This window comes from Macrobrachium rosenbergii, chromosome 21 (genome assembly GCF_040412425.1).
Source record: "Macrobrachium rosenbergii isolate ZJJX-2024 chromosome 21, ASM4041242v1, whole genome shotgun sequence".
NCBI lineage: Eukaryota > Metazoa > Arthropoda > Malacostraca > Decapoda > Palaemonidae > Macrobrachium > Macrobrachium rosenbergii.
The window spans coordinates 14,571,677-14,588,085 of NC_089761.1; the positions used below are offsets into that span (position 1 = coordinate 14,571,677).

The 16,409-nt window shown below is 34.3% G+C and overlaps 1 protein-coding gene across 4 annotated transcripts in view; it reads left to right on the plus strand.

The window, feature by feature from the left end:
• The window catches only part of LOC136849695 (kinesin heavy chain-like), a 446,857-nt gene that overhangs the window by 398,159 nt on the left and 32,289 nt on the right, over window positions 1–16,409 (plus strand). For all 4 annotated transcript variants that reach the window (XM_067123042.1, XM_067123039.1, XM_067123041.1 and 1 more), the window contains exons 6-13: window positions 5,337–5,461; window positions 6,359–6,463; window positions 7,662–7,807; window positions 7,998–8,085; window positions 8,335–8,455; window positions 10,764–10,930; window positions 11,911–12,117; window positions 12,774–12,941. In XM_067123042.1, the coding sequence (XP_066979143.1) occupies window positions 5,337–5,461; window positions 6,359–6,463; window positions 7,662–7,807; window positions 7,998–8,085; window positions 8,335–8,455; window positions 10,764–10,930; window positions 11,911–12,117; window positions 12,774–12,941 (1,127 nt within the window). The remainder of the gene's footprint in view (window positions 1–5,336; window positions 5,462–6,358; window positions 6,464–7,661; window positions 7,808–7,997; window positions 8,086–8,334; window positions 8,456–10,763; window positions 10,931–11,910; window positions 12,118–12,773; window positions 12,942–16,409) is intronic.

A 16,409-nucleotide genomic window follows, 5' to 3' on the forward strand; every position in this document is an offset into this window, starting at 1 on the left:
TAATATTTTTCATGGATTAATATTAATATTTAATATTAATGGTAACATGGTAGCATAAAATAGGGATAAGAAGCCATTGCTGGTTTTTTATGAGTTTTATTAAAGATCATTAACGAGGTGAGACGTATAATTGTATATATATTTTCCACTTCTCAACAAGTCCTACTGAGATGAGGTTGGTATCCTGATCCCTTCCCCTTCCCCTCTCTCTCTCTCTCTCTCTCTCTCTCTCTCTCTCTCTCTCTCTCTCTCTCTCTCTCTCTCTCTCTCTAGATATATATTCTAGATATATATATATATATATATATATATACATATACATAATATATATATATAGCTCGTCGTTGGCTGAGCCGGTAGAGTCCTGACTGTCACTCGATGGGCCGGAGTTCAGTTCCCCCGGCCGGCTGATGAAGAGTTAGAGGAATTTATTTCTGGTGATAGAAATTCATTTCTCTCTATAATGTGGTTCGGATTCCACAATAAGCTGTAGGTCCCGTTGCTAAGTAACCAGTTGGTTCTTAGCCACGTAAAATAAGTCTAATCCTTCGGGCCAGTCCTAGGAGAGCTGTTAATCAGCTCAGTTGTCTGGTAAAACTAAGGTATACGTAACTTTTTTTTATTATATATATATATATATATATATATATATATATATATATATATATATATATATATATATATACATATACAGTATATATGTATCTATATATTTACATTCATATCCATATATATAATATATATATATATATATATATATATATATATATATACTATGTGTGTGTACAGTACATAATAATATATTTCTAATGCTTCCTTTCATTTCAAAGTGGTGGCACAGGGGGATGAGAGCCTTCCTAATTTCAGCACGCCTTTAGGTTTGCTACCACCTTGCCATGTTTTTTCCTTCCAGCTCAGCTGGTATCCAATAACAGCTGCGTTAATTCGTGGTGGGGGGCTGGGCGCAAACCACGGACCATACTATTTTGAGTTCAGCAATCTCACATTAAGCCACACTATATATATATATATATATATATATATATATATATATATATATATATATATATATATATTATATATATATATATATATATATATATATATATATAAATTATATGTGTGTGTATTGGTTTTAATTCTAATAGGAATTCGAGACTCAAAATACCTGAATGAATACCGAATGTTATAATTACGTGTTTACTGTACATAAATCCACTGATGACGTGAGTGTCGTTTATATCATACCGACCTCCAAACAGTAACTTTAATGATGTAGAAGTGAGAGCTCCATACGACCTCTTCACATAGCCTCCTTGACACTGGTCCCCTTCTGGGGCCGCTTCTATAACGGAATAAGTGCTCCTTCAAGGAACCCCTCGGAGGGGGCGTGGACCGAAAATACTTCAGGAACTTACAAAGGAGCCTTGAACCCGCCTTCGTCCCCACCTCTCTTTCTCTCTTTCTCTCTCCGCAAAAAGAGATGAAAGATTTGGAACGGGCCCTTGTCACCCACATGCGGTTTTCGCTTTCTCCGCGTTTATTTATTTCTCATTATTATTTAGGTCGCCTTGTTGTTTCCTTGAGCAAAAAGCCGCAGCTTTGTGTGAAGGTTGGTGTGTATGAGGAGGCCTTTACTTACCGATAGTTTATAATGCAGTTTTTAATGTATGTATGTATACTTATATATTTTCATCTATCTGCATAAAATATATGCTACCAGTAAGAAACCATTTCGAACTGTGCATTTTTGGCGGCGTTCCTAAATTTGAATTTTTTCAATAAAACGTCGAAAAACTGCCAAGGACGAAAGTCCTCGAACCACACTTGAGCCCTGAGGAATTTTTCGAAGTTAATAAAAGAATTTACATTCTGAAGACGTTTAGAAGTCGGCCGGGTGGGTTTCCACAAGTACCAAAGACTGTGACAGCAAATGATGAACGTGGGGACGAAATTGGATTGGGATTCACGGAAGAGGGACAGAAGAGACGGACACAGGCGGATAGACAGATAGACAGACAGAGAAGTACGTAGGCGGGGAATGACGGAATTAAGAAAACTGTATTCAAATGGAGGAAGACATCGATTAAAGAGGCTACAGTATTAAGATTTTTTTTTAGAGAGAAAGAGAAGTCGAGGGATGGGAAGGGGGCGGGGAGACATTGTAGTAAATGGAGGAGTTAAATGTGACAGAAAAAGGCCCATGAAAGACCAGTGGAAAAATTGGGCACTGAGATTTGGGCTCGGTGAAAAGAAGTGCAAGACAATACCAAAGGAAGGAAAAAGGAAATGAGAAAACTACGTACTAAAAAAAAAAAAAAAACAGAGAAGTATGGAAGGGGCAGGAGTAAAACAGGTGACAGGGAGGACTGAAAGCACTGTGGGGACAGGCAAGAAAAGAGAAACGAAAACAGTTAGGAAGAATTATGGAAGAGAATTAGGAAACAGATAGAAAAGCGGTGTCCAACAGTAACGTTAATGGTTATGATCATAGCTTTAATTCTTTGAAGGCCGAAAATAAGCAAAGAAACAAATAATTATAAGCAAATTAGCACAGGCAGAGCATCGAGTGTGAATGCAAAAGTCGACATTAGTGTCTAGCGAAGGTAATAAAAGGAAGAAAATAATTAAATGCGTCACAATCCAAATAGCAACTTATGAACTTATGCTCCAGATCAAAGCAAGCTGCCTCAAGGCCGCCTGGAAACACGAATACAAACACACACGCGCACAGAAAGAATGAAATCTTTCACTGTTTCACGGAAAACTTCTCAAAATACGTAGAGGGTATAAGAGATTTGCTCACTTTTTTCATATTATTGTAGTGTCATGAGAAAAAACTTAATTTCTAAACGTAAAATTTGATTCGGAAAAATAACATCTCCCTAACTTCAAGCTTAGAATTTCCAGGAAAGAGATGATGGATATTAGGTTAGTTCTGACTTTCCGAATGGGATTTTCTGTGAAAAAGTTAAATTTTATAGCCTTTGTCGCCAAGCGAATGATAAGTCAGTGCATGCGCCTGAACGTTTGAAAAATATGCATCAGTAATCTATCTCTGGGGGCCTTTCTCCTCACTTAGCGTTTGGCTGAATATTCAGGTAGTGGAAAAATGAATCTCGAGTTTTTTTCCCTAGACAACTTTATTTTCATATTTTTATGTATGTATAATAATAATAATAATAATAATAATAATAATAATAATAATAATAATAATAATAATAGGTGAAGGTAGTAGTTGTAAATAACTGAATAGAAAGAGTACATGTATATCCATATGTAAACACACACACACATGTATATATATATATAAATATATATATAATATATATATATATATATATATATATATATATATATATATATATATATATATATATATATATATATATATATATATATATATATATATATATATATATATATACTGTATATATAAACATTCCTTCAGAGATAAATGTTTACTTCCCGCAGTATAAAAGCAAAAATCAGAAAGACGACCAGCACTGGGGTACTGGAGGAAACCCAGCCTGAATCTTATTTACTTCCAAGTCGCACTTCCGCAGAATTTTACAGAGACACGGCTTAATTGGACACTTCATTAATTGCCTTGTAATGGATCTTATTTAATTACGTCCGCGGAAAAGTGCGTTTTATGAGAACACTTATAATTTGCTTCCCAAATGGATCTTATCATGAAATGTAAGATAAAAACCATTTAACAATGATGCCTTTTTAACTAATTATCTACTGAAATGAAAGTTCACAAGTGAGATAGGACAAGTTTTTGACGGGTAGTTTCCGTTAAAAAGCTTGAACATCACATTTTATTCACTAGTATACATGTAATAATGTATTCCATTACAAAATATTTTTTCAGTGTAAGAAATGTTTTCCCCTACTGACTTCACTTTTGGAACGAGAAATGGATAAAAGAATTTTCAGTTTTAATTCGGGAAATTGTTCCAACAGCGTTATTTATTTTTAGCGTAATAAACTATTTAATATAAAAAGCTTAAAGTGCTGTAACATAAAGTTCTGTCTCCTGGGGCAGTGATTAATTTCAACAAATGGTTTAACCTGGTCATGATTTTCAGTTCCGTAGCGTCTTCCACAATTTTGCCTTATTTTCCGTTAAGAGTTTTCCATTTTTCCCTACAGAATAAATTTCCTCGAATGATTTCCAGCCAGATTTTTCAGAATTTCCTCTCAGAATAAATTAACTCGACGATTTTCCCATGAGAGTTTTCAGTCTCTGCTTCACAAAAAATTCTCTCTAATATTTCTAAGAATTTTTGGTTTCTGTTTAATTCCATTTATTCTTGTAACGTTCAGTGATTTAATTTAAACCCGGATCAGCAATATTTCATTTTGTGTTTTATTTATCGATAAATATATTTCTTTACAGGTACACGAGCTGCCTTTTACACTTTTACAGAATTTCATCTTTGCACGCCGACATGGCACTGATGTCCTGAAAAACTTGTAACTTTTTTTCGCAAACTGAATTATTTATTTCAAGTTACAGAATCGCGCAACTTTCATTTCACCTTTCACAGTCTCCATTCTTTTGAGGTTGTATTCGTTCTGGATTTATTGCAGAAATTTTTGGCTGAAAGATTTGAAAAATACGTCGGGAAAATAAAAATATTCTAGAGAATTTTCCCAGTAACTTTTGCTCACAATCAATGTATACATCATGTACACGCACATACACACGCATACAGACGTGGCGACCAGTGTGACAGACATCATAATGTTTTTTTCAAGGCAAAGGCGGAATAAATAAGAATGGGGAAAAGAAGGGAAGATGTGGCAGAGCAACCATAACAACGTTGCTTAACTTTGCTGATTCGTGATATATTTTTTTATTGATCTTTATAGCTTTGGAATAACCCTAATTCATCCGCAACATTTAAGATGTGTCATTTTCATTAGTATTTAATATTGTGCGAGCAGGATCTCGTGGATGAATGAAATTCTGGTAGCGTAATTAGATGATTATGGATTAACATGTTGTGGATGGTATCTAACGAATTGGGCTCATACTGTGCCACTTTCATTTACAGAGCATCATGTCTTACACGCATATTTCTCCTACTATTTGAATATATTATTTTTTACATACAAATAAGCCAGTTTCAGTATAGATCTTATGATAGAATCTGAATACACAATATGTGCTGGTGTTTCACTTTTAGCTCAGTAGATACCACTCAAAAATTTCAAAGGGGCATCATCAGGTACAATTTACAGTTTAAATGCTCTCTCAGTCCCCACTCGCCAAGTTAACTTCTCACACATCGCAATTTCTCATTCTTCTTCTTCTCTTTCAGACATGAACGAGCACAGCTCTCGCTCCCACAGCGTGTTCTTGATCCAGGTGAAACAGGAGAACATCGAGAACCAGAAGAAGCTTCTGGGGAAACTGTACCTGGTCGATTTGGCCGGTTCAGAGAAAGTTAGTATATGGCAGGCTTCGCGTTCTTGTATTTTGTGTCGTGTGGATTTATTTCTCCCCTTGTATGTTCCTCTAATTCGTTTTATGTTTGTTTATTTCCTGTCTATTATGTTCATTCTTTTGGTGTTATCATGTTGACTTATATTGCGTTTCCGTTGTTCTTTCCTTGTTAAATGTTTCCTTGCTTTGTATCTTAATGCCAAAATTTTGTTTTTATGTAACTTTTTATTTGTTTCCATGTTCCTTTATTTTGTGTCTACGTTTCGATTATTTATTTCCATTCAGTGCTTCATGTTACTTTATTTTGTCTTTCCATATATGTAATTTCGGTTAAGTTGTCTTTTTCTTTTCATTTTCTCTTCAGTTTTTTTTTTATTTTATGTTACCTTTTTATTCATTTGTCCATTCATTTTTTTTTCACGGGTTCCATTAATTGTTAGTTTCACGTTTTTTCAAGGTCCTTTCATAATTTTCTTCTGTCAGCGTTTATTTTCATGAATCTGTAACGCATCATCGATTTATTTGTGTCTATTTCCTCAATAATTTTTATTTTGAAGTGACAATAATGTACATTTTCAGAGAAACAAACCGGTAATTTAGGCTTAAAGTAATTCAATCATCCGTTCCCGAGACAATGTGGTAAATGTACGAGCTGTATGATGTAATTAAAGTGCCCGAACGGGGAAATTATCATATGCGAAACCCCGATATAGGGAACATTTAATTATTCCCTCTACGGAAAACGTTTTGCAAAATGACAGTTTGCTGCTTTTGACGACTGAACGTTTTGGCTGTGCCATGAGACGTATTATACGATTTTGAAGTGGAAATTTTTTTTAAAATATCATTTTTACATATAGTTTTTAAGCCTCTAAATGGAGGTTTTTTCCTTTGCAGGTTGGGAAGACCGGAGCTGAGGGCGTCGTTTTGGACGAGGCCAAGAACATCAACAAATCACTGTCTGCCCTCGGTAACGTTATCGCTGCCCTTGCGGACGGAAAAGTAAGTCATATCTCTCTCTCTCTCTCTCTCTCTCTCTCTCTCTCTCTCTCTCTCTCTCTCTCTCCACATGAACTCTTTTCTTATATTTCTCTCTGGCTGAGAAGTAATTGGATCTCTCTCTCTTTCTCTCTCGACACATGAACTCTTTTCTTATATTTCTCTGGCGGAGAAGTAATTGGATCTCTCTCTCTCTCTCTCTCTCTCTCTCTCTCTCTCTCTCTCTCTCTCTCTCTCTCTCTCTCTCTCTCTCTCGTAGGAGGTACTGCTAACAGCATCTTTTGCACCGATACTTCAAAAGTATCAGACGATTTCTGGAGCTTTCCTCCTGCCCCAGTAACACTGCTTTTTGCCTTTCAATTTCCATCAGTTCACCCCGGTTTTTTCCAACTGGCCTTCTATCTTCTATATTTACTCTGTTCCAATTTTCAACTTTTGTTCATGAAACATCCCAAATTAAACTAAGTGTAACGCTAGGATACATTAAAGATCTTCCCTATAGCTTTGCCTTCAATGAAACCTAATACAAGCTGGAAATCTAAACAGTATCAGTATCGAAATACAGAAAAATGAAAAGAGTTAAACTTAGCAATGAGTCTTTTTCACGTTGATAGTAAATGATCAGGTGATTAAAATGGATTTAAAACTGTAAAGACAGACTGTCTTAGAAAAACTAGAATTTCTACAGAAAAGTAAGCAATCAGCCTATATCTATATATATATATATATATATATATATATATATATATATATATATATATATATATATATATATATATATATATATATATGTATATATATATATATATATATATATATATATATATATATATATACAAACATATATATATATGTGTGTGTTTGCGTGTATGAATATATTAATTTTATTACAAACACCGTGATTTATTTTTATATTCACAAGAATTATGCTAACAGTGCCGTTTAATATGCAATTCACTCTAGTTTGGGAATATCACCAAACTGGATGTTAAACGACATTTTGTACCATAATATGTGCGTGTCTGTGTATGTGTGTGTGTGTGTGTGTGAGAGAGAGAGAGAGAGAGAGAGAGAGAGAGAGAGAGAGAGAGAGAGAGAGAGAGATTAATGTGAACTTTGTTAATAAATCCATCAGTTCCCGTGAATTGGCCTATAAGTGTGATTCAATAGAACTGACGCCGTGAAATCCCTTTCCCCTCAGGGCCACGTCCCCTACCGAGACTCGAAGCTGACCAGAATCCTGCAGGAGAGTTTGGGAGGCAACGCAAGGACCACCATTGTCATCTGCGCATCACCGGCGTCCTTCAATGAAGCCGAAACCAAGTCGACCCTGGACTTCGGCAAGAGGTAAAAGTTTAATTGCTTCTCTCTGTTTCTCCGTCTGCCTTGAGGTATTGATAAGCCTTGCATTCAAATGCCTTAATGAATATTAAAAAAATATGATTTGATAATCTATGTTGGAAGGGGCGGGAATACAATCCACTGATGACCCCCATGCAATTATTTCAAATTTTTAATCGCAATATCTTGTTTACAGAGCTAAGACCATCAAGAACTGCGTCTCCGTGAATGAAGAACTCACAGCTGAAGAATGGAAGAGGCGCTTCTCCAAGGAGAGAGAAAAGGTCAGATAATTCAAACATTTATAAATTGCTTATTTTTTTGACAAACAATTGGATTAGGAATCACAGTAGTCTGAAGTGAAATTTTTAGTAATCATTACAATATTACAAAGACATTGTAAGAAACATTTATAAAAAGACAAAAATGAACTCTGTTTATTGTAATTCCTGTTCACGATTATTATTATTATTATTATTATTATTATTATTATTATTATTATTATTATTATTATTATTATTATTATCTTGCAGAACGCAAAGTTGAAAGCACAGGTGGAGCGCATGGAAGCCGAACTGGAACGCTGGCGCAAAGGCGAGAAGGTCTCCTCAGAAGAGCAGATTTCTGTCGACATGGAAAAATCCGTGGTGGAAGGTAAGAGCAGATTTCTGTCGACATGGAAAAATCCATTGTGGAAGGTATATAGGCAGACGTTGAGAAAGAAATTGTTTTATTGGGACGTTTCTGAAGAGTTACGTTTAGAATGAAGACTGTCAACAAAATTATTGAATTTGGCCTTTGGTCTTGATCTCATGTATACTTGCTGTGTTGCTGTTCAAACTTTTTAGTTATTTTGTAACAAATGTGTAATAGTATTTCGACTGTTTAGTTCGGTCACATTTATAAGATATGAATATATATATACAGTGTAAAAATAATAGTGCATCGAACGGAAAATAATCTACGTTACAACTGATTTTATTATTATTTATAATAACAGCGAAAGTTATGTTATTTAAATATACATACATACATACATACACATATATATTATATATATATATATATATGTGTGTGTGTGTGTCTGTATATATATAGATATATGTATATGCGTAATCTATAAACATAGCAATAAGTTGTATTTAATGACGTGATGTAAGGAGAAAATCCAGTGCATACGCAATGTGATTTGAACAAGTCTTTGTCAACGATTCCTATTAAGAACGCGGCAGTGAAGAAAATGAACGTGCGCTACGATGATTCAAATTCAATAGGAGATTGTTCTTGCTTTCCTGCTTTGCGAGTCCTTGTAAATATGCTGTGAAGCAACCAAACACGATTGGTCTTACAGTGTTTACCCAAGCAACGCCGCTAAGTCTTGTGTAGTTGTACATGCAAGGCGAATTCAAAAGGCTCGGGTGTCTGACGAGGTTTGCTAAGCCAGCAGCAGGCCCTGGATAAACCACACCCAATCACCGGGATCTGTCATTAATAAGATTGGAAAACCTGCAGTGATTTAAGGATCTCGGAGGATGTTTTGCTGAAGCAAATTGCTGGTACTAGTTCCTGTAGGGCTTCTTTTGACGAATAAAAAACAAAAAGTAGCTTTGTCAATGAAATCATTTCGGATAAGTATCATTTGCAGTATGGCTTGTGGGCAAGGACTCGAATTTGATAGAGAAATGTTTATAATTATCGGTATATTTAGCTTATTATGCACGTACACATACGTACACACACTCGCGCTCGCGCGCCCACAAACATATACACACACACATATGTATATGCCTTTCATATGTATAAGCGAGATATATATATATATATATATATATATATATATATATATATATATATATATATATATATATATATATATATATATATATATATATATATATACCCTTTCATATGTATATATATATATATATATATATATATATATATATATATATATATATATATATATATATATATATATATGCACAACTTGCTTATTTGTATGAAAGGCATATCATGCAAAATAGAAAGAAATAAACTATTAAGTTTAATATACATTAAGAAACAGTAATTTTCCATAAGCATAATGCAGAGTTTACTCATCACGCTGCATTTTTGAAAAGATCCTTAAAGTCGTTGAGTTTCGTGAATGATAAAACTCGGAATGGCAACTCTGCCTCTTCCTTTGACACGGCGTCTATTTGCATTCCACCAAATTTATCATTAGCACAGTAAAGAAAAATTATTCCTATTAATCTCGCTTTTTCATGCAAACGGAATATGTTTGCTCTGAATAAGTTCATCATGACAAACAAAGTAATCCGCAGTTCATTACGAATTTTTTTTTCACCCTGGTGGGTTGCAGGCTGATATGTAAATGCGTAGTATTTATGTAAATTGATCGGAATTAAGAGCAAATTGAAATTAATTTCTGAGGGAGGGCTTTGGATAATTCACTGCATAATGCAGTCGTGATTGGGAATATTAGTTTTGAAGCATGAAGGGTTTTAGTGAAGCCCTTTTGCATACTGCATCTGATTGTTTGCACTGTTTAAAGTGGTGTTGTCCTACTCGGCGAAATTTTGTTGACAAAGATCCCTGGGAATCGTTCTTAAAATCAGTTTATATCCGGATATCACCTAATTTTTTTTCTTTAAAATGTAAAAATTAAACTCTGGTTATTAGTGAACGAGCTGATGATAATTTATTATATATTTATTTAAATGAAATCTGTTTATTTAAAAAGTAATTTAGTTACTGTCTTATATGAAGTGCATTTCTGTGTGTACCTTCAAATCAGTATACAGTACATACTGAAAAAGGAATCTTTTAAAAAAATCTGTGGTAAAATATATTGATTCAATGATGACAATATTTACAGAGAGAGAGAGAGAGAGAGAGAGAGAGAGAGAGAGAGAGAGATTTAATACAATTATAACTAAAAAGCTTCTACTTCCCCCCGAAGAAACCAAGAAGCCAGCCACGCCAGCTCGCATGAGCAACGAGGTCCACGACGCCTGGGAGAAGGAGAGGGAGCAGCTGTACCTCAGCCTCGACGAGAAGGACGAGGAAATCAATCAGCAGAGCCAGTTGGCCGAGAAACTCAAGGAACAGATGCTGGAACAAGAGGAGGTAAAGGGAACACGGATTGTTATACAGGATTGCTATGGAAATGGAACGGTTTGGGTTCTGATATCGGGGTTTATTGTTTCGGATCTTTCCCTGATATTAACCACCAAGAGTTTTCAGGGGTCGTTATCAAGGACTAATATTTCTTGGAGTCATTATCTTTATGATATTTACAGTCTTTTGTTTGTGTTTTTTACGGCCATCCCAACGGGCTTGTACTAAACACGCCGCAAAGGTGGATACATACCGGGTTAAAACCCTTGGGGAGTCACTATCTAGGAAAGATCCATTGTTTGCAGACAAAGGTATTTGTCTGTTGTGATAAGCCGTCACCCCTTGGAGGAATAGAAAGGCGAGACAAAGAGACAGGAAGATATTTCAACGGAGTGATTTGGAAATGTCTTCATGAAAGACGGTAGAGTAGCTGAATAACAACAAGTGAACAGAAAATCAGATAATTAAACAGATATAGACTGCGTTTGTTAATTTGCATTATTGTCTGTTGAAATATTTAAATTCCTTTCTTAGGCATTGTTTCCTTGCTGTTCGTTCAATTTTGACTTCAATATCCAAAGCAGTCACTTGTCCTTTTTGAGTAATTTGGAATTTAGAAAGTTCTGAAGAACAGAATAGTTCAAGAGATGAAATATGCCATGGTGAATAACCCTTCTTGTTGCACATTTGGTACCATTTGTTCAAAATTAAACAAGATAAATGAGCAGAGACATTCTAAATTCGTTCTAATATAGCAGCAGCAAAAGCCAACAAGCGTTTGGTAATAGTTATATGGTGGTTTGCTAAAAAAAATAATTCCTTGTGTATATCTGACCAACATAGTGTTTTGTATTGTTATCTCACCCAAAGATTGCAGCGTTATTTTTCATGAAAAATGCGGCATTTCCCAGTACACTTCATTTTATCAAACTAGTCCTTTTGCCAACCCTGAAAGCGGCCACCTCTTGACTCGAGCCTTTCTCCTGCAGCTCATCGCAGCCACAAGGCGAGACTACGAGGTCCTCCAGGCTGAAATGTCAAGGATCCAAGCCGAAAACGACTCTGCCAAGGATGAGGTCAAGGAAGTGCTGCAGGCCCTGGAAGAACTCGCCCTCAACTACGACCAGAAGAGCCAAGAGGTCGAGAATAAGTGCAAGGAGAACGAGACACTTAACGAGGAACTTAGCGAGAAACAGGTATTTCGTTTTGCAGTTTGAAAGACTGAGGTCTTAGTGGAAAACATAGCGAGAAATAGGTGCTTGTTTTACGGAATAGTGAGAGGGGATGACATTTTTAAACTCTGAGGGGAAACAAGCATCAGGTGCATATTTTAAAAGATTGGATGAAAACGAAACGAAAATGAGACATGAAGATACAAGAGAAGAGGGATTCCATTTTAGAAGCTGAATTATATGAATAATCCAGTTAATAATTTTTAATGCCATTTATATTATTGATATTTTCCTAATGTCAGCTTAGTAAAACTACAGTGCAATACTACATTTCATTATTGCCATAAACTTGACCTGGATTTTACGTTATTAACATTTTGTAATAATGTCGTACACTTAGCTTTAAAACCACAGAGTAATACAAAGAAAGTTGATAGGTGAAACCTGCTTTTGATTCCATGTTGATGAGTAGGTTAAATTGATGATTAATTAACTTTGCTACTTTTAATATTCCATGTAAAAAAATTTAAGAAATCGTAAATTATTTACAGAGACATAACCTTGCATCCGAGTATGTCATACTGATTATTGACTAATATATTAAAAGTTTGCAAAAAAAAAAATGTACTGTACCTGAAAGCATTTCAAAACGTTTCACACTAATGACATTATCCTTCCAGACCGCCTTGACCTCAATGCAAGGGGAGCTCCAGCAGATGAAGGACTCCTCTGTGCACCTGCGAAGAAGGATGAACGAGATGCTCTTCTCCCTCCTGTCTGACCTCGGCGAAGTTGGCAACGTCGTCGGAGGAAGTGCGGGCGATCTCAGCGTCAAAGTCAGTCAGGTTGTAAGTGACACGCGTTGTTTTGTCTTGCTGGCAGTATTTCGTGCAGGCCCAGAGGGGAAATGTGACATTTTGGATCTCCAGAGGGGAAATGTGACATTTTTTGACATTTTGGATCTCCAGAATCTCCAGGGAAATGTGACATTTTTTTGAATCATTTGGATCTCAGAGGAAATGTGACCCAGAGGGGAAATGTGACATTTTGGATCTGCAGAGGGGAAATGTGGCATTTTAGATCTCCAGAGGGAAATGTGACATTTTGAATCTCCAGAGGGAAATGTGACATTTTGAATCTCCAGAGGAAATGACATTTTGAATCTTGACATTTTGAATCTCCAGATTTTGAATCTCAGGAAATGTGACATTTTGAATCTCCAGAGGGGAAATGTGACATTTTGAATCTCCAGAGGGAAATGTGACATTTTGAATCTCCAGAGGGAAATGTGACATTTTGAATCTCCAGAGGGGAAATATGACATTTTGAATCTTCAGAGGGGAAATGTGACATTTTGAATCTCTAGTATTTTATTTATTTATTTATTTTTTAAACTTTTGAATATAACTGAAACAGTCAGTTTACGAAGGTAATATAACTAAATTTCTGTTTATCCAAGCACTTTAACTAGTCTGCTTATACAAGTAGAGAACGAAATAATCTGATAAGTCATCCAACTGAAAATTTGGGAGCTCTGATCTTTTGTTATTTTGTTATCTTTTTGATATCCTGTAGCTGGAAAAGCCTTTATTTAGGTAACATAACGAAGAAGTGTGTTTATCCAACGTATATTCCATAAAAGTTTGTTTATCCAGGCAATATAACTAAAACGTGTTTTACGGAAAAACAGAAAATCCTGTTTCTCCAGGTAATAAAACTAAAAAAAATATTGTTTATTCAAGTAATGCAACTAAAAGTTTGTTCATCAAGTAAATGTGTAAATAAAAAGTCTGCACTTGTTTGAAATAGAAAGTTTGTCATATTCTTGGTATCCCACTGTGTACCTAAGGCTAGGACATTATTATATGTTGGTAAAGAGAACTCGTAAAAGTTAATGCAGGAGACATGTGCAGATTTATGGAGGTATATTATCATTACAAATTCTTTTGCTTCAGGGACAACGGCCCCTTCGACTTCAAAAACCTTCCCAAGGTGTTTTTGCCATATGCACCTGACACAGCGTAATTAGCCTATGCTTTTTATGCAAAAGAAAGTAGTGAAATATATTAAACATCGAGCACTAAATTATTTTCGCAGAGTCATATCTGACTTATGGATTTTTTGGCATCGAGAGGAATCCAGTGCTTTTGTTTTATTCCTTTGGGAAATGAATGGTTTAATTTAAGAAAAATTTCATACATATACTCTATATATACATATATATTACAGTATAAATATATATTATATATATATATATGTATAAATATATATTATATATATATGTAATATATATATGTATGTTTATAATGTGTGTTTAGTGTCAGTTTTCTTTTACGGGAAGTCTTATTTCAAATTAGAAATTAATGCATATTTTCAAGTTAACTGAAACTTTTTACATATCGAGCCATAGCTACTTATAACAACAACAATTGCACGAATATTTGTTTGTATATATATATATATATATATATATATATATATATATATATATATATATTTATATATATATATATATATATACATATATATATATATATATATATATATATATATATATTCATTTATATATACATATATTCACTTACATATGCACACACACACACACACATATATATATATATATACACAGTATATATGAATTTACTTACGGTTGTAATCAAGTCTACACTAATCCTGCGTCGGCAGAAGGCAATAAATGGAAAATGGAAAAATCAAGCGACAATTTCCGTCTGTTCCTTCCGAGCATTAGCACTGACGATAAGAAGAGATTTAGGAAATTAGAGTAGCGCTGTCTTGAAATATTAGATGCCAATTCTAGAAATGAGCAGTAAATTATGTAAGGGTTCCTAAATATCTTTTATAGTAAATATGTAAGCGTTCCTAAAACGACCGTCGTGAACGGTAGAATGGTACTTCACATGTATTAATATAAAAGGTCGCATGATTGTTTCAATGGAACCTTTAAATGCTCATAAAACATGTCTTAAGAATGCGTAAGGTCAGAAAATGGATACTGTGAAGTTTGTAATTGTTCATGAAATATATTTCAGTAATTGTGTAAAGTTTCCTCAAATGGGTTTTAGGAACGATACAATGGCTGCTAACACGGTTCTTGTTACGTCTGTAAAGCTCTATACAATGGGGATTAGGTTAGAAAAAGGAATTTTGCCAAGATTTCTAAAACTGGTTGTGCAGAAAGGGAAAAGGTTCCAAAAAGTGGTTCAAATAAGGGTTTGAAGATATTTAAAACACGCTTTATAGTTGGAGAAGCTCCTAAAGTGAATTTTGGGAATGATGCAACCGGTCCTAAAATAAGTTTAAGGGTGCAATGCTTTAATCATACACAAGTATTAGAGGAATTGGTAAAAGACGTATATACGACGTAGTGCAGTTGTCTTCCGCATAATCTACAGTTTTGTCGGCCCACAGTGGCTGATGAATACAAGAGGTACACATACATGCATGCGCACTCACACACACATACGTGCATGCATGCATACATACGTACATACATATATTACATACATACATATATATATATATATATATATATATATATATATATATATATATATATATATATATATAATTCATATTTTATATATATATATATATATATATATATATATATATATAAATATATATATATATATATAAAATTACATGAATTACATGATTTCATTATTATAAATATAGAAAAAATATAAATGATTCTAAATATTCTGGCCGATGTAAGGGCTTTCCTGCTCTCATTTTTTGCGTTGGAGATGGGATTGAAATAAATGCCTTGACAAGAGAAGGGGAGAAATAACATTTACGTCAGTCACTGAGGCTAAAGAGACCAGTATTACATAAATCGAGCCAGAACGGGAAGGGGAAATTCGTAAAAATACGAAAAAAACAAAAAAGTTAAAGAATGTTGTCGGGGAAAAGAACACACACACACACAGAGAGAGAGAGAGAGAGAGAGAGAGACTAAAACAGAAATTATTCGGTTAGCCAAGGCACAAAAGGTAAATCTCATTGAAAGGATACGGCTGGATCATCACCGATTATTATTATTATTATTATTATTATTATTATTATTATTATTATTATTATTATTATTATTATTATTATTATTATTATTATTATTATTATTATTACAGTCGCCTTTTCAACTTTTTTATTTTTGAAATTTTTCCTATTTTCGTAATTCTTTCTGTTTTTATGATTTGGTATTTGACTTGAATTATTCCATTATCCCTGGCCTCACTGATTGTTCCTAATATATAAACAGGCTACTCCTTCATTAAAGGCTAATCCGGAATTCGGTT